We start from the raw sequence: 26,371 nt of genomic DNA on the forward strand, positions 1-26,371 counted from the left end.
GTCTGGGACCCTCCATATTGGAATCACTGTATGCTGCTAGGGAAGCTGTTGCTCAGCTTCGGTGGCGCGGTGACGCTGTAAGTGCTGGGCGATGGTGAGAAGACGCCAGCGGCTCCCAGAAGTGGACATGGTGAGTGTACGTGTGGCGCCCGGAGGTGACAGTGCGGGAAGCGCTGTGGCAGAGCAGGGTCTGCGGTGAGGCCTCCTGGGCAGCTGATCTGGATCCCCTGGGCTGCGGGGTTGCTGGAGCCTGGGCGTCCTGTCCTTCTACCTGAGGGTTCTGGCGCCTTTTCTGAGCAGCTCTGCTCTGGCTGCCTGTTTGCTCCGGATCATGCGTGGCGAGGACTTGGTGGATCATCAGGGGAGAGTCTCTGAATGTGACGGTCATTCACTAAAGGAACTATGTTTTCTAGAATCCCCAGTCCCTTCGTTCTCTCCGTGGCCCACCTAGCCCGAACTTCACAAATGAATGGGAAACAGGGTCGCAAACCCAGAACCTAAGCCAGCTCCACTGCAGTCTACTACCTGTTCTTCCACATCCTCGCCCACACTCCCAACACGAAAATTTCCCCTTTCACCCATTTTGTATGGTCCTGGGCTTACTACAGGTACTCTGCAGAGCAGCTGCACTTTTGAAAGCCTCCCATTTATTCCAAATGATATATTTTCCTTATGGTAATCTCAAACCAATATTTTTTTCAAAAAAAAAAAGTTTTGTTTTCCTCCAGGTACGAGAAAAATTGATTTTTAAGTGTGTTTGTGTGTGTCTGTGTGTGTCTGTGTGTGTCTGAGTGCACCAAATGAGGGCAGTGCCAGAAAATGGCGTGTGATTGATTCCCCTGAAGTGAAGTTACAGCAGGCTGTGAGTTTCCCCATGTGGATGCTGGGAACCAAGCCCCGGGTCCCCTGGAAGAGCAGCAATTGCTCTTAACTGCTGAGCTGTCTCTCTAGTCCTGAGGATGTTTGTGTGTGAAGAGAGTAAAGTAGAGAAGAAACCCCTGAGTCCTTGTTTTAAAAAGACTGTGTCTTCTGTCCTACCCCCCCCCCCCCACTCTAGGCTAGGACAATTTATGAGAATACCTTTGTCTACTTCCCCCATAGGAACTGTGAGATGTCCTCATCCCCACCTCCATGTCTTTTCCAGGTAGTAGGTTTCTGAAGTGCCTGAACCGAAATGCTTATAATCGTCCCGTCTCGGGTCTCTTGGAGTATTTAGCAATACTGAGTAGACCTGAAATGTGGGGTGAACTGTGGAAGAGTGTGATGGAAGTGCCAAGGCCCTATAAGGCTGCCAAGAGGTCCAGTGCTGCTCGTTGTGTGTGTGTGTGTTTTCTACTACATAGTAATTAATTTCTAATTAACTAGTAATTCTATTTTTATCTGTTATACTGATATGTCTGTGTTGCTCTTAACAATACCATCCTTTGATCCATGTACATCCATCGATAGATGACTTTTGTAGCATTGGAACCCTTGGATATTTTATCACAGTATTTGAATTACAAACTGCATGCTAGTGTCGTGTAATGATAGCTGATCTTACTGATCTTATTCTAGGGCACTGGGTCCTCTCCTCATCTAAGAGGATTTTTGAGGTGTGGGGGTGCAGTCTCTCAGGGGAGCACCCAGATGCCCTGCTGCCAGAAGGAAAGTCCTGGTATACTGTCATCTAAAAGAAACTCTGTTGTTCCATTGTTTTGATAATATTTATTCTGTGCTGAAGCTACAGGAGGTCTGTTGTTTGGAATAACCAGTCCCTGGTGGGATTCAAGTGGCTACTGGGGGAGCATTCAAAGCCTTTTCAGGGTTCACACTGGTCTGTGACCTTTCATTTCTTCATTAATGCTGGGAGTTGAGCACCAACCAAGTGCTTTTGTGCCTGCCTAACACTTAGGGCTGGCTTACAGTTTCACAGGTCCATTATCATCATGGTGGAAAGCATGGAAGCATGCAGGCGGACTTGGTGCTAAAGGAGCTGAAAGTACTACATCTTAATCCATAGGTAGCAGAAAGGGACTACTTCCAACTGGGCAGAGTTTGCGCATAGGAGACCTCAAAGCCCGCCCCCAATAAAGCCTTACCTCCTCCAATAAGGCCAGCCGTCCTAATAGTGCCACTCCCTATGGCCAAGCATTCAAACACGTGCATCTTAATGGGCTAAACCTAACTAAGTTGGGTTTTGCTGGGATTCATAGCTATTTGCATAGGCCCAGTCTTTTCTGCTTCCAGCATTCAGAGGATTAGGATTAATTAATTAAAATGGGATACAGTAAAACTGAGACACTTGTTGCATATTAAAACTCGTTCCAGGAGAGACTGATGGACCTTGTTGTTGGGGTGAGCTGGAGGAGGGGAGGGAGCTTAGGAGGTGCTGAGCATCCATTCTGAATGCCAAAGCTTTACTCTTTTATTTATTTTTTCCTACTAACCAATAATGTTTTTATGAGATTGGATTAATATATGCCTTTTGTTGCTCTTAATACAAACTTCACATCCATATAAATCCATCAGCATATTTTATTTATATTAGGATAACTTGGACTTTGTTATTACAGTACTAGTGTTATATAATATGTTACTATCATGTTAGTAGCCAATCTTATTGCTCTTTCCTAGATTAATTTCATATATACTGTGGATACATACATGCACACACACACATATATTATGCATTTACACATGCATATATTGAATCTTACAGAAATTTTCCAGGGTTTCGTGCTTTTTTTCCTTCTAGTAAGAATTAAGCAAGTTGAAATTTTGATGCAATAATATTATTAATTAACTTAGGAGAAAATGATTCTATTTATAAGCTTTTCAACACAAGTGGTATATGAAGCTTAGTCTTTCTATGTGCCTCTGTGAGTTTTTATTTTCCCCGAAATTCTGCCTATTTCCTTTACAAATTTTGTGTCTAAGTGAAACATCCCTACATATAATATCGATGCAAAACTTAGCCCATGCTTCATTGTTTACCCACACATAAAAGCTCTTGGGTGTGATTGGCACCTAAATACATCATCATTTGTCATTTCCAGGTTACACCTTCTCTTGTCTCCGTCTCCCAGGATTTCAGCTCTTTCTGTGTTTCCTGTGTTATCAGGACATACATTAATACCCATGACAGAGAATAATTTGTCTCTGTCCAAGCCACTTCCTCCAAAAGAATAACTACATATACTCCATCTTGAATGTGTGTTCAGTTAGTCCATGTGTTCATTAACACTGCTTGTCTACCTTGTTATTTTGTTTTATGGGTCCTTTTTCTCATTTCTAAATGTGTTCTACATTTCTTATAGATACTGGGCGTGAATATGCTTACTGTATAAAACAGCTTTTCAAATCTCTTGCCTAATTTTCTTCCTAGGTCTCTATCTTTTCCTTCCCTATTAAAAGTGATGAGATATATATAAGATGATTGTTTTCTCCCATGGGGCCACGTCGTCTTCTTTACCCTTTGTTTTATTTCATGAATACAATGAATTCAGTGTAGTTGAAATTATGGATATGTTTTTCTTTTTAAAACACAGATTTGTGTACAATTAAAGAAAGCACTCCATCTCCTATAGCACCTTTTGAATGTCTTAGTGTGCTTTTAGATTTATATACTTAGTATCAATGGAAATGATTTCTCACGTGGTATGAGGAAAGCTTATGCAGATATTTGTAGCCATACTGTTCCTCTGCTCTTCCAGTTTTCATGGGAAAAGGAGTATTTCTCTATTGCTGTGCAGCCCAATTTCTATCACTTATGATCCAAAAGACGTGAATTTCCTGAAGGACTCTGTCTTCATAGACACAGTTCTATTAATCTTATTGCCAAGTTTATAAGCTGTAGCTTTATAATATATGGAAGCACGTGACACATCAAGATGTGATGTTAATGGTAGATTCATATATGACAATGGCTCTAACATATAACTGAGGTTTGTATGTTTACTCCATAATGTTAACAGAATGTCAGCATCATCTCTCATAGGGCATCTCCAGTATGATATGAGATATATTCAAATATATAATGCAAATGAACATTGAACTCTTCCATATTGAAGATACCTAGAATTGCTGACGTTCTCTGTAATATGGTCCTTTTCCATACCCTTAACTTTTTTCTTTACTTTTGGAGGTGGTTGTTGTTGTTGTTGTTGTTGTTGTTGTTGTTGTTTTTTGTTCTCCCTCCAGCCTATTTTGAAAAGTGCATTTATTTACTTATTTTTGTGTGTATGAGTGAATGAATGAGTGAGGCAAACAACTATATGGATTTCAAAAGAAAAATTTCAGGAGTCACTTTCTTCTTCCACTATGTGGGTCTTGGAGATCAAACTGAGGTCAAAAGCCCTTTGTCTCTACCAAAGAAGCCATCTATCTTGTCAGCCCCATCTTTTTTTTTTTAAGCAAATTTTTTCATTACTGAGATCGAAGATTAGGCAATGAATTCTTAGTCTCTTTGTTGTTTTACCAAATATTGTTTATCTCTAATGAAGATTGTGTGCTTCATTTTTAATACTAGGATTGGATGTATCTTCTCTCTTTTTAAGTTTATTGGCTTATAATTGACATTATATATATATATATATATATTTGTTTCCTAGCATACTTATATTCATAACCCCAGAACTGTAGCCAGCAGAATTAGCATGCTCATGACCACACTTTTTTTAGTGTCTTTATACAAAGCCCTCCTTTTCATGTTTCCATACATCATATTTTACGTAATAAACCTTTCTTTGAACAAAAGAAAAATGTGGCAAACATCAAAATTATATAGCTTAGAGAAGGACCGCAAGGGACAAGTAATTACTACCACCTGTGTTAAAAAAAAATGATGCCTTTTGTAGCAGGTAAAATGTTTAGACTGGGTTAATTTAGCAGACCACCGGCTCCCACCACCCAAAGCTAACTACAGATAGCTTATGCTAGAAGGTTGCTCACTTTGCTTTAACCCATTATGTTGATTTACATGAGAAATGTCACCCACACCCACAGGCTGGTGTATTTGAACATTTGGTCCCCAGTTCGTTGTGCTAGTTTGAACTTCTACAAGGTACAGCCTTGCTGGAGGAAGTACATCACTGGGCAGGCTTTGAGGATTTATAGGTTTGCCCCACTTCCTGTTCTCCCTCTGTTTCCTATGCATGGATAAAAATGCGATCAGCTGGTTTTCTGTTTCTGCCACTGTACCATGCTTTCCGTGTTATGATGAACTCTCATTCCTCATAAGCCATAAGCCAAAATAAACTCTTCCTTCAGTTGCTTTTGGTCATGATATTTTATCATAGCACCCCCATAAAAGTGGAAGGAAGGAATCAACTCCACAGAGCTGTTCTCTGTTCTCACATGGACCACGGTGCACATATGTGCATCCCTGCCCTAAATACACATAAAGAAAAAAATTTAGTTGAAGGCCATCCTCTACTACATAGAAAGTACAAAGTCAACATGACCTTCGTGAGACTCAGAAAAACAGCAACTACAACAAAAACAAGAGCCAGATAGAAAATGCTAAACCATCAATAAATGGGTAAATGAAATAGGCACTTCTCGGTGGCACAGCTTGGTAGGCTTTTTCTATCCCTTGGTGATGCAGATATAGTACAGGTTAAAGGTAGATAAAGGCAGGTTTGTTAGGAAGAGGCTCCCAGGTGGGTTCACTGATCTCACAGGTGGAGGTCAGTAAAGTCATGAGTCAGGGCTAAAGCAAGAGACTTTATAGAGTTTAGGCAAGGAGTGATGGCGTGTCAGCTAGGAGCTGGGCTTGTGTCCATACATGGTCAAAAACTGAGCCCCTGGGCGACACTCTTGGCCAGAAATGAAGAGATGCAGAGTGATGGCATATTAGCCCAGAGTTTTTTCAAATGGGATGGGGAGTTTTCTCTGTGCCAGAGGGGTTAGGAGAAGGAGGGCAGATGGGGTTTCCTAGCTTGTGTGAGGTATGACCAGGAGTTCCAGCCTAATAGTCTTTAGTTCCAGAACTTGAGATGCAGAGGCAGATGGATCTCTGTGAGTTTAAAGCCAACCTGGCCTACATAGTGAGTTTCAGGACAGCCAGAATTATGTAGAGAATCTTTATCTCAGAAAAATAAATGTTCTTGAAAGAAGAAATAAAAATGGTCAGTAAATATCTAAAGAGTATTAAACATCCTTGAACCACTGGGAAAGTGCTGTGAGATTCCACCTCACCTAAGTTAGACTACAAAGTGAGAGAACAAATGAGTGCTGGTGAAGCTGAGAGCACAAGGTGGGGCTCTTATATAACACTGATGGGAATACAAACTATTCTAGACAGTGGACATCAGTATGGAGAGTCTCCATGGAAATACAAATTACTCCAGCCAGTGGACATCAGTGTGGAGAGTCTCCAAAATATTTCAAGTAGTTCTTTGACCCAGATATATCACTACTGAATATATATCCAAAAATACTACTGTGTCTGTTTATTGCAGCATTATTTAAACTAGACAACTTACAGAATTAGCCTAGATTTCAAACAGAAAACTGGATAAAAAGGAATGTGTGCTTTATTCAAACACAAAAAAAATTAAGGTTTTTTTTTCAGGAAAATGGGTATAACTGGAGATCATCATATGAAATGAAATATGTTAGACTCAAACAAATTTTCTCACTATATATCCTAAATTATATGGAGATACATAGAATCATATATACACATATGTGACATGAAAGTAAGCAGCAAGACCGTAGAAACAGAATAGAGGAGGAGGAAGAAAAGGGATGGCAGGGTGCAGGTGATCAAATTACATGATATGTGTGCATTTAAGATGTCTTTGTGAAACCTATTACCATGCATAATGAATATGCATCAGCATTCCTAATTAAAGTCATTTAAATATTTACATTTATTTACTTAATGGTTGTCTTAATCACTGTTTTATTGCTGTGAAGAGACACCATGATCAAGGCAATTCTTATAGACGAAAGTATTTCATTGGAGCTTGCTTACAGTTTCAGAGGGTGAATCTATTATCATCATGGAAAGAATGGTGACACGCTGTCAGACATGGGGATGGAGAATAGCTGAGAGTTCTACATGCTGATTTAGAAGCAGCAGGAAGAGCAAGCCTAGCATGGGCTTTTGAAGCACCAAAGCCTACCCCCCAGTAACACACTTCCTTCAACAAGGCCACCCCTACTCCTACAAGACCTCCCCTACTCCTTCTCAAGTAGTGGCACTCCCTGATGACTCAATATTCAAATATAAGCCTGTAGGGTCATTCTTATTCAAACCACCACAGTAGTTGCACACAAGGACATACAAGCATCCAACAATACATATGTGAGGGTCAGACAACTTGCAGGAGTCAATTCTCATCTTTCAGCTTGCGAGTTCTGGGCATTGAACTAGAGTAGTGACACAGTGGCAGGTGCCTTGATTCACTGAACCACCTCCACAGCCCGCTGTCATTGCTCCAGAGGTGGTGGGACCTGAAAGAATGGAGGCAAAGAATAAGGCCGACAAAAGTCTCATTCAATTGACACCTTTCTTTAGAGCATCAAAAAATTCATACTGTGAGGGTTAAGAAAGGTCATATGAGTAAAATTTATATGAGTTCAGGTCACAAACGTTCTGAATAATAATAGCAAGTGCCAGTGGGTACTCTGAAGCAAGTCCACTCCTATCTTCTACACCTAGGAGGGACACAAAGACATATTCCATGGATGATCCCATAGGTCAGTAGACTCTTGTTCTTTTTTCTTGGGTTGTTCTCACAAACACTCTAAATTTTCTTCACACTGCTCCATCCCTGGATCATGTTCTGGTGGCCCACTTAAAATACTTTTATAAAGTGTGTTGTGGCCAGCCAGCAGCTCGCAACGGGAACGGTTCGACTGAGAAGGCCACCCGAGCTGCAAGAGAGGAATCTAGACGGGGTGAAAGAAGAAACGGAGCTAAGACAAATTCATTCTGATCAAAGCTCAAATTTTATTGTTGCGACACTGGTTATGAAGGAAGGGGGAGGGGACCCGATTCCTGCCGAATAATCTCGGGTCCAGTAGAAGGGTGAGCACATGGTGGCACCAACAGCAAAGCAGCACTGTCCAGCAGTGGGCGTGACAGAACGAATGAGCAGGAAGCTCCACCCCTGAGCAAGCAGGTTTCAGGCTGGGGGAGGGGAGACTACAAAAGTGGGCTAAAGAAATGGCTCAGAGTTTAAGAACACTTGCTGCTCCTGGAGAGGACTGGGGTTTAGTTCCCAGCATCCATATGATAGCTCACAACCATCTGTAACTCCAGCAACAGAGGCTCTAGTGCCATATTCTGGCCTCTGCGGTTAACGAACGGGCCTGCATGCGACACACATAAAAGCAGACAAACATATATAAATAATATAATTTTTTAGAATTTGTTTCCGAGTTTTCCTAGTTGACCTGAAATATTGTTGAATAGACCAGGTAGGCCTCAGCTCAGGGAGTCACCTTAATCGATCTCCTACATGCTGGGGGAAAATGTCTTTTTAAAACATTTATGCTAGGTAGTAGTGGCGCACGCCTTTAATCCTAGCACTCAGGAGGCAGAGGCAGATGGATATCTGAGTTCAAGGACAACCTGGTCTACAGAATGAGTTCCAAGTCAGTCAATGCGACACAGGGAAATTCTGTCTTGAAAAAAAGAAAATTTCACAAATCAATAAAATTACACTTCTGCCTTTTTATTTTACTTGCATCATATATTATTCATAGAATAATATTCACATAATTATATGAACTCATATAATTCATGAGCTGATAACATGTACAATGGTGAGCTAGATTCTCCCACAGAAAACGCTGCCATAAAAGACCTGTGGATAAGAACTTGCCATTCTGGTTTCACTCATGCATGGGTTAGTGCCATCCTCTGTCATTTAGGGTCTGAGAGAATGAGACATGAGGTCCGGTTCTGACAGTGATAAATGTCCAATTAGGCACAATTACAGAGAGATTTTTGATAGTCTGTCTTGCTGGGGTTTTTATTTGACCCATCATCTTGTTTGCCTGCTATTTTGAGATCTTTCACTACAACCCATCTCTGTTCAGGAGGCTCACAAAGTTCTATTGCAACCATTGTCATCCTGTGACATACAAGTAGGAAAATATAAGGGCGGAAAGGGAATGCCTTGGAAGCTGGGAAGTGTAGGCTGGTGTCCTGAGCTAGGAGAGGGAGCTGTTTGTAAAGAGGCATCCAGGACTCCCTATCTTCTACTTCACACTACACAGGTCCAAATCCTCCCTTTGAGTTGCCATGTCCTCCATCTTCTCCAGCTATAGGCTGGGCCTGTTGCTGTCTGAACTAAAATGTGTGGTGTAGCTCCTTTAGCCAAGACAGTTAATGCTAAAGGAACAGTTAAATATGCGTTGTTAAAAATGATAGCTCTCTTAAGGGTCAAATAAATAAAAGCTACAGATTCCTGTCCCCCTGGCTGGGGGGCATAAGTAAGAGCTGGTCCCCAACAAGAACATTTCCTGAATGCAAGGCAAAGCTGGCTTTGATGGTGACTGTAAGAGCAAAGTCGCCAAATGCCTTTCCCCCGAGAGCAGATCCCCAGTCAGAGGGTGACAGGAGTCCTGTGAGGTGTCCCGAGTCACACTTTTAGCTTTATTTTCAATAATGTATAAAATTATTGAATATAAAATATAATAATGTATATAATTGTATTCAATGTATAAAATTTCTTGTGGTGTCTAACAGAACTCATTCGGTTAGCTTTCCATATGTGAATATACTAAGCAGCCCGTATTTTTCAGAGTTGAAACATCCTTTTGAGGCTAAGCCATGTGATTTCCCTGGTACAAGTGCATTTTCCTTGAGCGTCATGTTTAGGTACCAAGATCACGGCTGCAAAGATAGATCTTACATCAAAGGGAAGATGAGATGATTTGTTTTAGAGCAAGGTATGAGTGACTGTGTCCTGTGAACGCATACGTGTCTCCATTTGGTAACAGTTCTTCGTAGCATTTTCTACATGGACACTTTAAAACACATGATAGAAACGTCCTGCAGGCAGGGTTACCACAAAGCAGATAAATCTCTGTTGTGGCCCTCAGATGTTTATCTGATGACATTCTAAGCCTTTGTGTTAATATAGCATAAGAGGAAAGAGAGTTAAAGGGAGGTGGCTGTTGTTCTCCCTAACACACATGGGCTTCTCAGGAGTAGACATTCACAGTATCAGGGTCCATATTGGAGTCCCTTCTTTCTGGGCTCCTTTGGCTCTTTTGTAAACCAAGAGTTCTTGGTAAAAGACCATGAAGGCTTGTATATATGGCATCTCTGACCATTTTTTTCTCTCATAATGTAAGTCTAATTATGCTACAGTATAAGTCGGGCTGCCACTAAACTGCCATTGCTCTGGTTTGTCTGATTTATTTGTAATTGGGCTATTTTGTAGAAAAATAAATAAAGGTGCTTTTTCTCTTTAGCTTATCTGAGTCAAATTGGTTTTAGTAGTTAAATATATAGCCAATTGGAGGTATTGAAGGAATATTCTAATAGAGATCTAAGGACAATAAAGATAGAGATCATTGAAGATTTATATATATATATATATATATATATATATATACATATATGTGCACATATGTATATGTATATGTATATGTATATATGTATGTATGTGTATATATATATATATACATACATACATACATACACACACACACACACTTTTAGATGTATTCTTATCCATGACTCAACTTTTGGGTATCAGACCTCTCTGGATCTTAGATGGACATACCCACTTTTTTCTGTTATATCCAATCTCCAAGCGTTCCCGCCTGTCCTTAGAAGGACCAAATACCCTGCCAGTGGTTGTGAGTCAGCATACAAGTGCTGAGAACCAAACCCAGGTCCTCTGGAAGAGCTGCCAATACTCTTATCTGCTGAACACTCTCTCTAGCCCAGGGCATTCATTTTAAATCCCATCAGGTTTCCTTCTTGCCACCCAAGTGTCCTCTCCAAGGTATTTGTGTCTGTTAGTGTTGTAATCCTAGCACTGACCACTGAGCTCAGGCCACAGGGGTTCTGCAATGTGTTCTGGGATGTGTGCATTCCACAATGAAAATGTATAAGAGCCCAAGCTGCTAAGTAGGCTCTGGAAACGTGTATTTAAATGTTCTTCTGGGAATAAGTGAGAATCTGTGGCTTCCAATCCCTCCCTGTATTCATGCTAGAGGTTTGAGTCCATGGAGGAAGTGTATGCCCACCTAGGACATTTGTATTTCTGGGATCCAGTGAAATTTACACATGTCCAGGTGCCTTTGATCTCCGAGCTTGGAGATTTGGCATATATTCCCTCAAATAAAATGTGTTAAAGTTGAGACCCTCAGTGCATGCCAAATTCTATCTTGGAGGAACTGGAGGATCTGGACTATATCAATGTGATAAGCAATGGGGAGGGCTCCGGATATGCAGCGTTCCCAGGCTAGCTCCCAGAGGCCTACTGACCTTCACTGCATTAACTCTTTAAGGAAGGATATCTAAAAGCCTCATTATCTACTCAGCAATTAGTAGACTATGCTAATATATCTGCCAGAGATAAACTGTGTCTCCTCTGCCCTGCTACCAGGGGTTAAAGCCAAGGAGAGTACCTGTGAGCCCATCAAACCCATGAGTTTATTCTGTGGTCTAGGTAGACTCATGCTTGATTAGACCTGAATGCCTGCCCCACCAGTATGAGATGACTTAAGGTTCACTCATAGAAGACTACAGAGATAGGGCGCCATATGCCTTTTCCAAATCTTCTTCTGGTGTTATTTATTAATTTATTATTTATTCACGTTGCCCAAGCCAGACTTTATGCCCAGATGTGACTCTGCTTCCGCTTCATATTTGATGGAGGGAGTCCTCACAGGTTCTGATGTCTGTCAACTCATTCATGACTTGAAGAGAGACTTAAAACATGTGGGTGTTCATCCAGACTCTCCGTGAATGGAGTAAAGATGTATGGCATACAGTGTACCATAGTCCGGTGCTACCAGCACCAACATAGACCTTTTCATTGGGTGGTTTCCTCTTTTCAGGTTTGATTTTATTTTTATGGTTACATTTATAGAGACTGTTAGGTGGGGGTGGGGTGGGTGTGGCCCATGCACATAAATGTCCAAGCATACACATACATAGAGTCAGAGGTAGACATTAGGTGTCTTTCTCTACCATTCTTCATTTTGTTTTCCTGAGAGATGGTTTTTCATTGAACTAAATAGTCACTATTTCACCTAAGCTGGCTGGATAGCAAGCTCTCAGGATCCACCAGTCTCCACTCCCTAGTACTGGGATTATAGATACACAAAACCATGCCAGCTTTTGATTCAAGCTCAGGTCCTCACAGTTGCATAGGAAATGCTTTTTACCCCCTGAGCCATCTTTATGATCTCTATTACTCTTTTGAAAAAGACTTTATTTTATGTATGTGAGTGTCTCGCATAGGGTTTCAGTTGCTGCAACCAAACACCATGACCAAAGCAACTTGAGGGGGAAAGGGTTTATTTGTCTTCCACGTTGGAGTCCATCATTGAAGGACATCAGGACAGGAACTCAAGCTGAGCTGGAACCTAGAGGCAGAAGCTGATGCAAAGAGGATGAAGGGGTGCCGTTTACCAGCCTGCTCAGCCTACTTTCTTACAGTATTCAGGACCACCAGCCTAGGGATGGCACCACCCACAATGGGCTGGACCCTTCCCAAACAATCACTAATTAAGAGGATGCCTTACAGGCCTGCCTACAACTGGAACTTATCAAGCTATTTTCTAAATTGGAGTTCCCTCCTCTTAGATGACTTTAGTTGTCATAAAACTATCCAGCACAATGCTTTGCCTACATGTATTTATGTACACCACAGAGATGGTACCCACAGAGATCAAAAGAAGTTGTCAGCTCCCCCAGAACTGGAGTTATTGATGGTTGGAGCAGCCATGTGGGTGCTGTGAATTGAACCTGGGACTTCTGGAGACGCAGCTGCTGGTCTTTAACAACTAAGAGCCATCCCTCCAGTACATCCATTATTGTAATTCTGTTTTTTAAATTAATAAAGAAACTTCTTATGTTTATTCACATATTAACTTTCTACTGTGGCTCCTTGGGAATTCCTTGTAATATTTTCTTGAATCCATGAGTTAGCCAGGGGTAGGGTATTTGCAATCAGTTTTCTTTGTCACATAATACTGAATAGAAATTAAGCTGTACCTGCTATTAATCACTAGCAAGACAGTAGTGAGGAGAGGTGGGGTGTGTGTGTGTGATGAATGATCTCTCTGATTTGGTGTTCTCAAGGCTAAGACCTTGGGTTAACGAGCAGTGTGTCGTTGCAGGGGTTGGTGTCATTTGAAGACGTAGCAGTGGACTTCACTTGGCAGGAATGGCAGGAGCTGGATGCTGCTCAGAGGACCCTCTACAGGGACGTGATGCTGGAGAACTATAGGAGCCTGGTGTGGCTGGGTGAGTCAGAGCCCTCTGCAACACTCATTAGCAATTACTTTCTTCTTTGCTGATAAGGACAGTAACCAGTGCCATCTTTTCATACTAGTAGGTATTATACATTTTAACTGCCATGTAGTACTGGGACTATACATTAGAAATTACTCCCTTTCACTGTACCCAAGATGTACTAAGAACCCAGCTTCCCCTACTCATTTTCCATATGCTGTAGCCACCATTCCATCTTTTACTTCTTTGAGTCAACTTAAGCTTTCAAGTGTAATGAGAGCATGCAGCACTGTCCTTTTTTTTCTTTCTTTTCTTTTTCCTTCTTAAAAAAAAAAAAAAAAAACACCTGATATATATCACTTATGTATTGTGTCTTTCCTGGAGAGACATAGAAGAAACTCTGACCACCCCAGATAAGTGGGAGCTGATGGGGACTGCTCCAGATAAGAGGGAGCTGATGGAAGAAATATCTGTCTGTTCTAGTTTATTAACATACAGTTGAGCGGGAGAGAGCCATTATTGGAATCTCATGTCCTGTGTTAATGACTGTCTTTCGAGGGAATGTTATGTTAACATCCATGACTATTATCAAAGACCTAGATGTCTGCTGCTTTATGGTTCACTCCGTTCTATTGTCATAACTGGGCCAGGGCTTCCTGTATACCACAGCTATCTTGCTTCAAGATGATGACAACTGTTCACAGAGGAACTAGCTGTACTATACCCATAACAACTCTCCCTTTCTGTCATGTGACAAAATTTTCACTTATTTTAATAGAAAATATTCCATTTCTATATATACTACATCCTATCTTTTTAAAATATTTCTGGGTTAATGAACATCTACATTGATCACATATTTTTGTTTTGTAAACAATACCATAATGACCACAAGACTGTTGGTTTTAAAACAGGAATGAATGGTAGAGAGTAGAGAAGCAAAGGGCAGCCATGGCCACATGGAAAGAGGGGGAGGAGGAAGGGGAAGAGGGAGGGCGAAAGGCAAGATTAAGAACAAGAGGGTAAGAGAGGGAGCAAGACAGTGAGGAGGGGGCAAGCAGCTCCTTTAATAGTGGGCTGGGCCATTCTGCCTGCTGCCAGGTAACTGTGGGGATGGAGTCTGGACAGCCTAGGAGACTGAAGGCCACATAATTATGGAGCTGGGGCCTCGTGTCAGGAGCCTAGTGTCTGGGAGAATGTGGCAAACTTCCTTCCGTCCCTTGCAGATTAATCTGCTGGGTCTCTGGGGTTTAAACCTAGCTCTTCCAGGTTGCCTTTCATGGTCCCACATACATGCAGGCAAAACACTCCTAAGATAAATAAATCAAAAATAGAATCATGTTTATAATCTTTTTATATTCCATTCTACTTAATTTTCTGTCTTGCTGAGAACTGAGGTCTACTAGCCTGCAGTTTGCTGTGTCCACTGTAGCTTTTTAAATCACTACAGTGTTGGTCTGTACGGCTGACTTGTCTTACTTTTCTATTGCGACGAGGAGACTCCATGATCAAGGTAACTTATAAAACAAAACATATGATTTGGGGCTTCCTTATTTATAGTTTTCAAGGATAAGTCTGTAACCATCATGGCAGGGGGGCATAGCAGCAAGCAGGCAGGCAGGAATGGCACTGGAGCAGTAGCTAAGAGTTTATATTTTATCCACAAGTAAGATAGAGGGAGAGAGAGAGAGAAAGAGAGAGAGAGGAGGAGGAGGAGGAGGGAGAGGAGGAGGAGGAGGAGGAGGAGGAGGAGGAGAAGAAGAAGAAGAAGGAGGAGGAGGAGGAGGAGGAGGAGGAGGAGGAGGAGGAGGAGAGGGAGGAAGGTAAAGAGAGAGAGAAGAAGGAGGAGGGAGGGAGGGAGAGAGAGAGAGAGAGAGAGAGAGAGAGAGAGAGAGAGAGAGAGAGAGAGAGAGAGAGAGAGAGAACAAGCGCTGGGCCTGGCATGAGCTTTAGAAATCTCAAAGCCCATGTCTAGTGAAACATCTCCTCCAACAAGGCCACACCTCCTAATCCTTCCCAAACAGTTCCACCAACGTGGAACTAAGCATTCAAACGTGTGAGCATACGGGGGTCATCCTCATCCAAACCACCACATTCCTTTAGTGCTGTTTTATAAATTAGTGTAGGTTTTTCTCCAGTATATTTTAGAAATATTTTGGCCATGGCATTTTATCTGTTTGACTCTAATATGACTCAAAGTTATTCCTGATCCAGTCTTATAGGAGTTCTTTAGCATCCTCAGTCTGGACATAAACATCTTCTTATACATAAAATCCTTACATTCAATCTCTGTGTTAATGCCCCTTTTCCTTTTGGAAAACCATGACAAAATGCTTACTTTCTCCACAGCAGTGCATGCCCATCAATGGCCTTATCACTCTTTATTATTTCTTTCAGTTTTGTAAACTTGCATGGGTTATTTTTAAATTGCCTGAAATCCATTCTCCTGACTGAGAAGCTCTGTGGTTGCATTTATCAACCTTCTCCTATTATCTCGTTAATTGAGACCTTTGCATCCAAAACTTCTGGCTAGTTCTCTTTTATGGTTACTATCTACTTTCTCCAATTCTCTTAAAGACCATGAGTTATGATTCCACTTGTCTTAGTTAGAGATTTACTGCTGTGAACAGACACCATGGCCAAGGAAACTTATAAGGAAAACATTTAATTGGGGCTGGCTTACAAGTTCAGAGATTCAGTCCATTATCATCAAGATGGGAATATGGCAGCATCCAGGCAGGCATGGTACAGAAGGAGCTGAGAATTCTACATCTTCATCTGAAGGATGCTAGTAGAATACTCACTTCCAGGCAGCTAGGATGAAGGTCTTAAAAACCACGCCCACAGTGACACACCTATTCCAACAAGGCCACACCTCCAACAGGGCCACGCCTTCTACTAGTGCCACTCCGTGGGTGGAGCATATACAAACCATCACACCAATGTCTCTTGTTTTGTTTTTTTGATTGTTTGTTCATTTTGTTTTGTTTTTCTTCACTTCTTCTGTTTCTTCCAGTTTTCTTACATCATTGCATTGGGTTATGTATTAATTAGTTTAATCCCACATAAGAGTGATAGACTGTGAGGTAAATCCTCTCTAACTCAAGTTCTAATTCATCCATTGTGGCAAAGACCCTAAAAATAGGACTGTTGTCTCCTGTCCATAAACCTGGCTTAGCACTTTGGTACAAATATCTTATTATTTCCCATTTACAGGGCACTGTTTAGCCAAACCTGAGTTGATCTCCAAGTTGGAAGAAGGATTTGAACCGTGGGGTGTTGCAGAAGCCACAGAGCAGTGCCTACCAGGTCAGTCAATGCTATTGGGCAAGAATCAGCAAGACGTGAGCTCTTCAGCTATCAGTCATATGTCAATGTTTTCACCAGCTTTAGTAAAGCCAGCTCTAGACTGGGTTGGCTGATAAATTAGACACTCATTTTATAAACTTTTCTTTCTTTCTATTTATTTATTTATTTATTTATTTATTTATTTATTTATTTATTTATTGAGACAGGGTTTCTCTGTGTAGCCCTGGCTGTCCTGGAACTCAATCTGTAGACCAGGCTGGCCTCGAACTCAGAAATTTACCTGCCTCTGCCTCCCAAGTGCTGGGATTAAAGGCGTGGGCCACCATGCCCAGCCTTTATAAACTTTTCAAATTGGGATTCCCTGTTTTGGTTTGGTTTGGTTGTTGTTGTTGAAGAATCGTTTTATTTGCCCAAACTCTCTACTGCTCTGTGGGACTTCTCATGCTTTCCCTGTTTTTCTATTTTCTTTATTTAAGGTGCTGAGGATCAAACCCAGGGCTTTAGACATTCTAGAAAAACACTCTAGCAACTAAGTTACATCCCCACCTCCACCCATCACTTGTCTTTTCCTCCTTTTCATAGACCAATTTGTATTAGACCTTCATTGACTTTTTCTTTTATATTTAGTTAGTTAGTTAGTTCTTGCCATATAGGTTGCTGTCTTTGTAATTGTTTAGGTAGCAGTAGTGATCCCACAAATGTATCATCTTTTGGAATTTATATTCAGTGAGAAGAAAAAAAAATGAAACAAAGAGAGAAGGGTCACAAAGTTTTTGAGTTTTTTTTTGTTTTGTTTTGGTTTGGTTTGGTTTGTTTGCAAGAGGAAAGGAAAAAACAGGAGTTATATTTTTAAGAAGAGCATCAAGCAAGCCGGCATCCAGTGAGTTACTTATTTACCAACTGAGCACTGCATCATGATTGTGGGAGCTACTTTTGTGTCATCAACATAGGCCAGGGTCACAATTTGCCGTAGGCAAGCCTGTGGACAATTTTCTTAATTAGTGATTGATGTGGGGAGGTCTCGGCCTCCTGTGTGGGGTGCCTCCCTGGGCAGTGGCTGTGGATGCTCTAATAGAGCAGGCTGAGCAAGCCATGGGGAGCGAGCCAGAGATCCGTGGTCCCCCACGGTCTATGCTTCAGATCCTGCCTCCAGGTTCCTGCTTTGATGTCCTGCCCTGGCTTCCATCAGTCATGGAGTATGGGAAAGATGTGTAAACCAAATAAACTTTTTTATCCTCAGGTTGCTTTTGTTTATGGTGTTTTATCACAGCAACAAAGACCAGTGGTCTTGGTTAACTCAGATATACAAATGTGAAAAATAATGGCCTACCATTTTAAAGTTTTAAAGATAACAGTTATCAGTGCAGTTACCTGTGAAATCTTTAAGGAAACAATAAGAGAATGAAGCAGAGGCTTAGGAGGAAAGAGGGCGTTAGAAAGTTTTACTGACTTGGGAATGGGAAGACCAGGGTGTAGCAAAGGAGAGAATATATTCTAAGGACAGAAAGAGAACAAGCCCATATGGCTACAAAGATGTTGTGAGGATAGCTGAAAAAGAGAAAACCAGAAAGGCAAAAGTAGACAAAAATGGGAGCCACTCAAGTCCAGCCTCATCTCCTGAGAGTAAAAGGAGCCTAAAGTCACACCTATAGTCTGGCCTAGGGCCCTGCTGCTGGTGGATCCACACTCCGCACTGTGAATTCTAGGACCTTTCCATCCCTTGAGGTGGTTTGGTTTTGTCTGACTTTTTTTTTTTTTTTTAACTGCAGACTATCGTGGAGACGTTCTTTGCATTTCTCCACATTTCTTGGGATGCTAGAAAGGGCTACCACCTTTATAGGGGCCCTGTTGTTTTAGACCAAGCTGTTCATGGGGCCTAAAACTTGGAAATAATCACAAAACAAGGAGGTGCTGAACACACTTGCAGGGATTCTATGCAGGAAAATGGCCACAAGACACAGATGTGTTGGTTAGCACGGTCTGGTGCCGACTCACTGAGAAGCCTAAGCCAGCGTAAATTCAGAGGGTAGAGTGTCTGCTGGTCTTTCCCCCTATGCTGAGCTATGAGCCCCAGTCACTTCTGGGTTTCCTGAGAGAAGAACAGCAAGACTCAGCCTGCAATCAGCAGGCTTTAGACTTCTACAGTCTAAAAGCTCAATCAGTCTCAAGTAGACATCACCTTCCCTCAATGCACAAAAAAGTCTCTGGAGCAAGTGGGATCCTGACTAGCACACACACCACGAACTGTGTTGAAGTTAGCAGTGACTCTTTTTATGGAAGCAGGAAAATTTCAAAATGAAATGCAGCCCTGTCACTTACAACATGACCTTGAAGAGCCCAGCCCTCTTTCAGCACCCAAGCCCAGTATCCAGCACCCAGCATGCAGCACCCAGTACCACCTGATAAGATGATAGAGACTCCAGGTGTGTTAGACTCCAGGCAGAACTTCAGTCTCCACCCCTCGATACTAGAGGCGATGTTAGACTTTAAGCTTCACCAGTTCCTTCTATGGCCTAGTTTATTTGTGCTAGGTAATTAGTATTACTGTTTCCTTTCATTTTTTAAGTCATCTATTCTATTTTTAGTTTCTTTGTACCTCTATTTTTACGTGTTTTGTTCTTACAATGCAAGTTCTTTTTAACTTATATTTTTATATATATTATATTATATTATATATTTTATATATAATTGATATAATAAAATAATATAAATATATAAACTTATATTAAGTTCTGAAATAAGTTCTTTTCATTTATATGCTTTCTTCCACATATGCTTTGCTTCTGGTCTGTATTTTATTTTACTTTATTTTCTTTTTGAGACTTGTCTGTCTATTGTGGCCCTGGCTTCCCTGGTCTCACTATGCAGACCAGGCTGCCCTCAGACTCACAGAGTTCTGCCTGCCTCTGCCTCCCGGGTGCTGGGATTAAAGGTGTACGCCACCATGCCTGGCCTTTTTCTGTGTTATTTAACTTCCATTCTCTCTTGTATCCCTTTCTCTCCCTCCTTCCTTTAGCTCATTTTTTTCATTATTCATTTAAGTTTTGTTTTTAACCTCACAGTTTATTCTCCACTGTTTATTGCCTGTTCTTCCCATGGGCATTGGAGGGGCTGGCAATTGTCTTTATGTTTTATGTCTGTATCTGGTTTGTTTAAGTGGTGGTGTTCAATTTCTGTGTAATCTTCTTCATGTGCTCTCAAATTGGGTTTTCAAGAGTTATCGTGGGTCTTTGTATCTGCAACCATAAGGAAAATTGCCCTATCATTTTCTTATATCTTTATCAGGTTTGGATATTAGTCTCAGGATGAGTTGGGTGTAGTGTGGTGCACGAAAACTCTAACCCCAATAAGGCCATGCAAAGAACACACAACTCAGTTACAATTTTTATAAGCTGCACACCGCGATTGGGCAGGTCTACACTACTCTATTCCCCAGCTATGAGATCCCTTGCTACTTGTGGCTTCTCCAGGCCACGTGGTTCTGCTCCATCTTCCTCCCACCTCCTCCTCCTCCGTCTTCCTCGGTCTCCCACATTTCCTTGTCTCCTCTCCTCCTTCCTCTCTTCCTCCCTCTAAAACCTCCAGTCCCACTCTTCCCTTCCACTGCCCAATCACAGGCTCTAGCCTTTATTTATTGGACCAGTTAAAATGGGAAGACGGTTCACATGAAATCATCCACTCCTGTTTGGGCAGCCCCTCTTGAGGAAGCAGAATCAATGTCAAAACACAAACAGCATCAGGGCAATCCACAACAGTAGTGTTCCTCTTCCTTTACGGAAAAGTGTGAGGAAGGCACTGTTGTCAGATCCTCTTTAAAGAGATGGCAGAACTCCACAGGGAATCCAACTGATTCTGAACCTCTCTTGATTGGATTTTTCACTGCTGTTTCAGTCTTTAAAAAGAAAAATATGTATTCTACTTACAGTTATGGGCTTTGGGCCAGGTTTATAGTAGTAGGCATAGAATACTTCCAGTGAAGCTTGCCTCAGATCCAGGCAAAAATGGCTGCCATCACCACTGTTGTACCTGCGGGCAAATCTCGACAGGAAGGTCAGTATTGTAACATGCAAGGTCTAGCACTGAGTGAGACCTCTGATGCCTTTCCTCCCCTGACAGACTGCATAGCATTTTCTAGCACTGTGTAAGCTCCCCAGCAGAGACAGAGCCTCCTACTCAGCCAAGGTTGACTTCTGTATGTCTGTATCCACAGTGAGTAGTGCCTTCAGTAGCAGAGTACTACCAGCTAGTTATAGTGGGCAACCAAGAGTCAAGTCAACAGGCTGTGTTGTTTTGGGTGCCTCTGAGGTCTCAGTGACCAATAACTCATAGGGAGGAATCCCATGCCTTGGACTGAGGATTTCATTAGATAAATCATGACTTATGTATTGTCCACTCATAGAGAGTACTTCCAATCAAACTCCTCTTTCTCTGTCTCTATCTCTCTGTCTCTCTCTGTCTTTGTCTCTGTCTCTCTCTGTCTTTCTCTCTCTCTGTCTCTGTCTCTCTCTCTCTCGTGTGTGTGTGTGTGTGTGTGTGTGTGTGTGTATTAAACTACTTTACAAACTTTAATGGATTTTCATAAGCCTTATTCATATTCTTAGTTTTGGCTAATCCACTCCCTTCCCTCTCTTCTCCCTGATCCATCTATCTACTTAATATTTTACACAAACACACACACACAGCCTGTGTTCTGCTAGCTCCCCTTTCCCTTCCCAGTATCCTCTGTAGAGCTAGTTTATTGGTCATAAGTTCCTGTAATCTTCTTCTCAGTTGGCAGTTGACCTCTCAGAGCTTGGAATACATCTTTCCAGGCGCTTCTGATGTTTAAAGGTTCTACGGCACAATCTACTGCTATTCTGCTGGCCTGCATTTATACGTGATTTGACCTTTCTCTTTTGTAGCTTCCACACCCTTTCTCTACTTTTTAGTGCTTTAACTATCAGATGTTGTGGGAAGCTGTGTTTCTTTTCTGGTCGAGTTTATTTGGTATTCTGTAGGCCTCTTGTGCCTGGATAGGCGTATTCTTTTTCTAAATTTTGGGACACCTCTTTTATGATTTTATATTTATGCCTTTGTTGTAATAGTCTTCCTTTCCTATGGCCATAATTCAAAGGTTAGATACTTTTATGGTGTCCCATGTTGTATTCATAGTTTTTAATGTATCATTGACTTTTATTGGGTAATATAATTCCCCTCCCTGTCTTCTAGCCTGGACACTGGTTTCCACATCATCTATTCTATTGAGGAGACTTTCCACTGAAGGTTTTATTTGGCTTGTTAAGCTTTTAATTTCTAGTATTTGATGCAGTTTGGATTTTCTTCAGAAATTCTGTCTCTGTTGAATTCTATTTTCAAGTCTTAGACTGAGCGCCTCATTTCATTCCACTCTGTTTTTATTCTCTTGGAATATATTCATCCCTCTTTTGAATTGTTTGAACATAGTTAAGATCATTCTTTTGAATTTGTTGCCTGAGAATTTTTCCAGGTCATTCCATTGGGGTCATGATTGTGGGATTAATAGTTGGGAGAGCACAAGTTGTCATAATTTTCATGTTACATTTGTTCCTATGCAAGTCTGACATGAAGTAACTTGGTGTTTTGTTTTGTTTTGTTTTGTTTTGTTTGAGTTTTTCTTTCCTTTTTTGCTCAAATCCCTTTCTCTTTCAGTGGAGGTATGAGCACTGTTCAGAAGAGGACTAATATGTAGAGGGTTGGGACTTTATTTCCTCTGTAGGGTTAGTATTAAGGCCTACAGGTTCTGTCCTTAATAGTCTCTTTAGAATACTTTACTGTCATCCAGTGATCAACACAGCCCTTGCTAGCCCTCTCTTTCACAGCTTCCTGGTGTCTCTCATTGCTTGAATGCCCTACTTTGAGTAAGATGTGATCCACTGGTGGATTGGGGGCACAAGATTCTAGGGAACCTAGATGTGAAATTAGAAGGCCTATAGGACAAGGAGAGTGGCTCTACTTAGTTGCATTGGGAAGTGAAATCCTAGAGGATCCTGAAAGACTGTAGAAACAGAGGACTGACTGGGGGCATTGAGATGCAGTATCCCAGAGAAGAAGGGTGGCCTGGCAGTCATCATAGAGGATTGAGGTTCTGAAGTAACCAGATATAAAGTCTGTTGCCTAGTGGCACACAGAAGTATGATATTGGAAGAGGCAGGTGTCCTATGGGGTGAAGAAGAGCGGGGCCTACCTGGAGGAATAAAGAAGCAATATTTCAGAGGAATCTAATGACTAATGATGTGTGAAGGTGTGGATCCTATTTCTCAATTCTTCATTTTTACATACAGCAAAATTCACTTTTCTACTTAGTACATAGTCGTGTAACCATCACTACCACAATCAGGATATACAAAAGAGTTTATGCACTCCCAGATACATGTTTATTAAAAATGACACAATTTCTCAGACTGATATCAAATTCTATAAATAGCTGTGAATGTCAAATGTGATTTTTAATGTTGACTCTTAAGAACATTTATCACTTATTAAATTATCATTTTAAATATCAATTTAGGTGTCCGTAAATGGAGTGCCCCAGTTGAAAAAGGCCAGCAAAGTCAAGAGAAGTATTTGAGGCAAGTCAAAATCATCAAGAAAAATACACCAGATGAAGATAAGGTTGAAGTAGAAAACACATACAATGTGGACTCAAACTGCATTTCAAATATGACTCTGAAGAATGAAGTCTGTTCTAGAGTGTTCTTTCAGGAGCTTGTTAATCCATTGCTAGATGTACCTTTGCCTACTGAGGCTGGCGAGAGGCAGAGTACAGAAGTACCTCATGATCTGAATAGAACTCAGGAAGTTCTCTCATATCCCAAGCATTTCACTCACCATAGCAAGGATCAGTATTCACAGTGTTGTTTTCAGTACTTTGGACCAGATGAAGCCTTCCACACAAAAGCAATATTAACACCTGAGATGTTTTATGTTCAGGAAACCTCTAGGACATGCAATAACTATGATAAATCCTTTGATGAGGTAACAATTCCTGCCCAATATATGACTCAGTTAAGAAAGCAAACTTTGGGATGGAATATATGTCATAAAATATTCCCTAACAAGACCGAACTTAGCAACCATGACGCTATGCACACTGGAGAGAATGATGATAAATGTGATTACGAGAAGCCTATCATTAACAAGTCATTATACCTTACAAAACATCAGGAAGCACATGCAGGGATAGAGCCCCAAGCACACAAAGAAAACATCAAATTCTTCTGCCTAGATGCCGAGCTGCAAACAGTTGATCCAGAACTTCACGGAGAGAAACAAGTTTACGAATGTAAAGTATCAGGGAAAACCTTCCGCCACCAGCCAGAGCACATCAGCCAACAGAGACCACACGCCTGTGAGAGAGCCTGCCAGGCTAAGGAACATGGGGAAGCTGGCTGTGATGAGCCAGCCCTCACCCAACACCAGAGACTTTGTACAGAGGAGAAGGCCTGTGAGGGGAAAGCATGCAGCAAGGCTTTCCACCACAAGTCACTGCTGCCTCAGTATCAGAGCGCTCGCGCAGATGAACAGCAAAGTGACTGCAAAGAATTAATGAAAATTTACTTCTACGTTTCAAGCCCCACGCAGCATCACGGACCTCCTCCTCCTGAGAAACCTTTCAGGTGTAATGATTGTCTGAAGACTTTCTCCCACAAGTCACAGCTCGAGCGACATCAGAGAATGCACACAGGGGAGAAACCCCATGAATGCAAAGAATGCAGGAAAGCCTTCTGTCACAAGTCCCACTTAATCCGGCATCAGGGAATCCATGCGCCTGAGAAACCCTACGAATGTAACGAATGTAAGAAATCTTTCTACCTGAGGTCACAGCTCACTCTACATGAGAGGACGCACACCGGGGAGAAGCCCTTCGAGTGTAAAGAATGCCGGAAAGCTTTCTCCCGTAATTCACACCTCACTCAACATCAGAAGATTCATACAGGGGAGAAGCCACATAAGTGTAAAGAATGTGGGAATGCGTTTGCCCGCAAGTCACATCTCATTCAGCATCAGAAAACCCACACAGGGGAGAGGCCCTATGAATGTAAAGAGTGCAGGAAAGCTTTCTCTCGTAAGTCCCAACTGATGCAGCACGAGACAACTCACACTGGTGAGAGAGCCTACGAATGCAAAGAATGCAGGAAGACTTTCTATCTCAAGGCGTACCTCACTCGCCACCAGGTAATCCATCAGTCTGAAAAGCCGTTTGAATGTAAGAAATGCGGGAAAGCTTTCTCTCGGAAGTCATACCTCACACGACATCAGAAGATACACAAAGGTCAAACCCTATCTGGGTAAGAAACTTTAGGGATGTAAACGATGGAGAAGGTTCTTAAGCTAGTTGGACTTAACAGGTGAGAAGCCCCATGCGTGTAGGAAAATGTGCTATTGTTACGTCTTGGCTGACATCAGAAATCCCATGCTAGTAATGAACAAATGGAAAAGTGTGAAAGAAAGCTTTGCACAGGAGTTATGTCTCACTATAGGTCAGTGAGTATGCCAGTGAGAAGCCATGGGAAATGCAGGGATGCTGTGTTTAAGTTACACCTCATCATACATTCGTAAATGTATACAAGTGAGAAACCCTGTGACTATAAAGGATGTAGTAGAGCTGCCTGAGAACTTATAACTGCCATTTAAGTTTCAATAACAAGGGAAATTTTTCAACAAGGGAGACCCCACCGCCTGACAGAAAACTCCCACCGGTGATAAGCCGCGCTCATCTAGGGGAGTTGAGCGCCTGGCAAGTAAGGACTCCCATGAGTGTAAATGATGCTGAGATGTTTCAAGGAGCGCTTGCTTTTCATCTCTGCTCTCTTAGTGTTGCTGCTTACATCTCACTCATACTGAGACAAAGCTAGCCTGGACGACAGAGTAATACACCTGAGGCAAAGCTAGCCTGGACGACAGAGTAATACACCTGAGACAAGGCTAGCCTGGACAATGGAGTTATACACCTATCTTTTTTTTTTTCTTGAGACTAGATTTCCCTGTGTAGACCAGGCTAGTTTCAGACTCATGGACACTGACCCTCTGCCTCTGCCTCTGCCTCTGCCTCTGCCTCTGCCTCTGCCTCTGCCTCTGCCTCTGCCTCTGCCTCTGCCTCTGCCTCTGCCTCTGCCTCTGCCTCTGCCTCTGCCTCTGCCTCTGCTCTCCTCACAAGTACTTGGATTAAAGGCATATGCTACCACACCTGGCTTGTAGTAAGATGTTTTTAATAAAGAAGGTTCAGTCAAACTGTATTGGACACTCTCCTTATAGGATATGAGAAACACACCCGTTTGGAACCATATGTAAGTATTCTAAAAAAAAAAAAAACCTTATAGTGGGATTTATAGTCTGGCTGGAATCAGAATAGCATGAAGACAGAAGCACAGGAAGAGTACAGGGCCAGTGCTGCTGTACAGGTTCATACTAGAAGCCCCCACATGCCAGGGTTGTGGCATTCCTCAAAGTCACACATCTACAGTCATTGCATCACTTGTGACATCCTCATACCCACCCTTTCAAATTCATACAGGCAGCCTGCTCTGTCCCCTAGGCCAAAAGTAGTTGCAGTCAATTGATAATGCTTTCTTTGGTTGCATTCAGTAAAGTAAGTCTTAACCAATTTTATTTTTAGTTTGTTTA

At 41.8% G+C, this 26,371-nt stretch overlaps 1 protein-coding gene across 1 annotated transcript; it reads left to right on the plus strand.

The window, feature by feature from the left end:
- On the plus strand, positions 1-26,059 carry A430033K04Rik (RIKEN cDNA A430033K04 gene). The gene is made up of 4 exons (NM_183025.2): positions 1-130; positions 13,306-13,432; positions 16,637-16,729; positions 23,256-26,059. Exons 1-4 carry the CDS (start codon positions 92-94, stop codon positions 25,037-25,039), a joined length of 2,043 nt encoding a protein of 680 aa, NP_898846.2. The 5' UTR covers positions 1-91; the 3' UTR covers positions 25,040-26,059.
- The last annotated feature ends 312 nt before the right edge of the window (positions 26,060-26,371 follow it).

The sequence above is a fragment of the Mus musculus genome, chromosome 5 (assembly GCF_000001635.26).
Source record: "Mus musculus strain C57BL/6J chromosome 5, GRCm38.p6 C57BL/6J".
NCBI classification, from domain to species: domain Eukaryota; kingdom Metazoa; phylum Chordata; class Mammalia; order Rodentia; family Muridae; genus Mus; species Mus musculus.

Bases quoted from the DNA above. Each gene is read 5' to 3' on its own strand.
- A430033K04Rik (NM_183025.2), top strand. From the start codon at position 92: ATGGTGAGAAGACGCCAGCGGCTCCCAGAAGTGGACATG. The intron at 131-13,305 runs GTGAGTGTACGT...GTGTCGTTGCAG, and splicing joins GGCTCCCAGAAGTGGACATG to GGGTTGGTGTCATTTGAAGA. The intron at 13,433-16,636 runs GTGAGTCAGAGC...TCCCATTTACAG, and splicing joins TAGGAGCCTGGTGTGGCTGG to GGCACTGTTTAGCCAAACCT.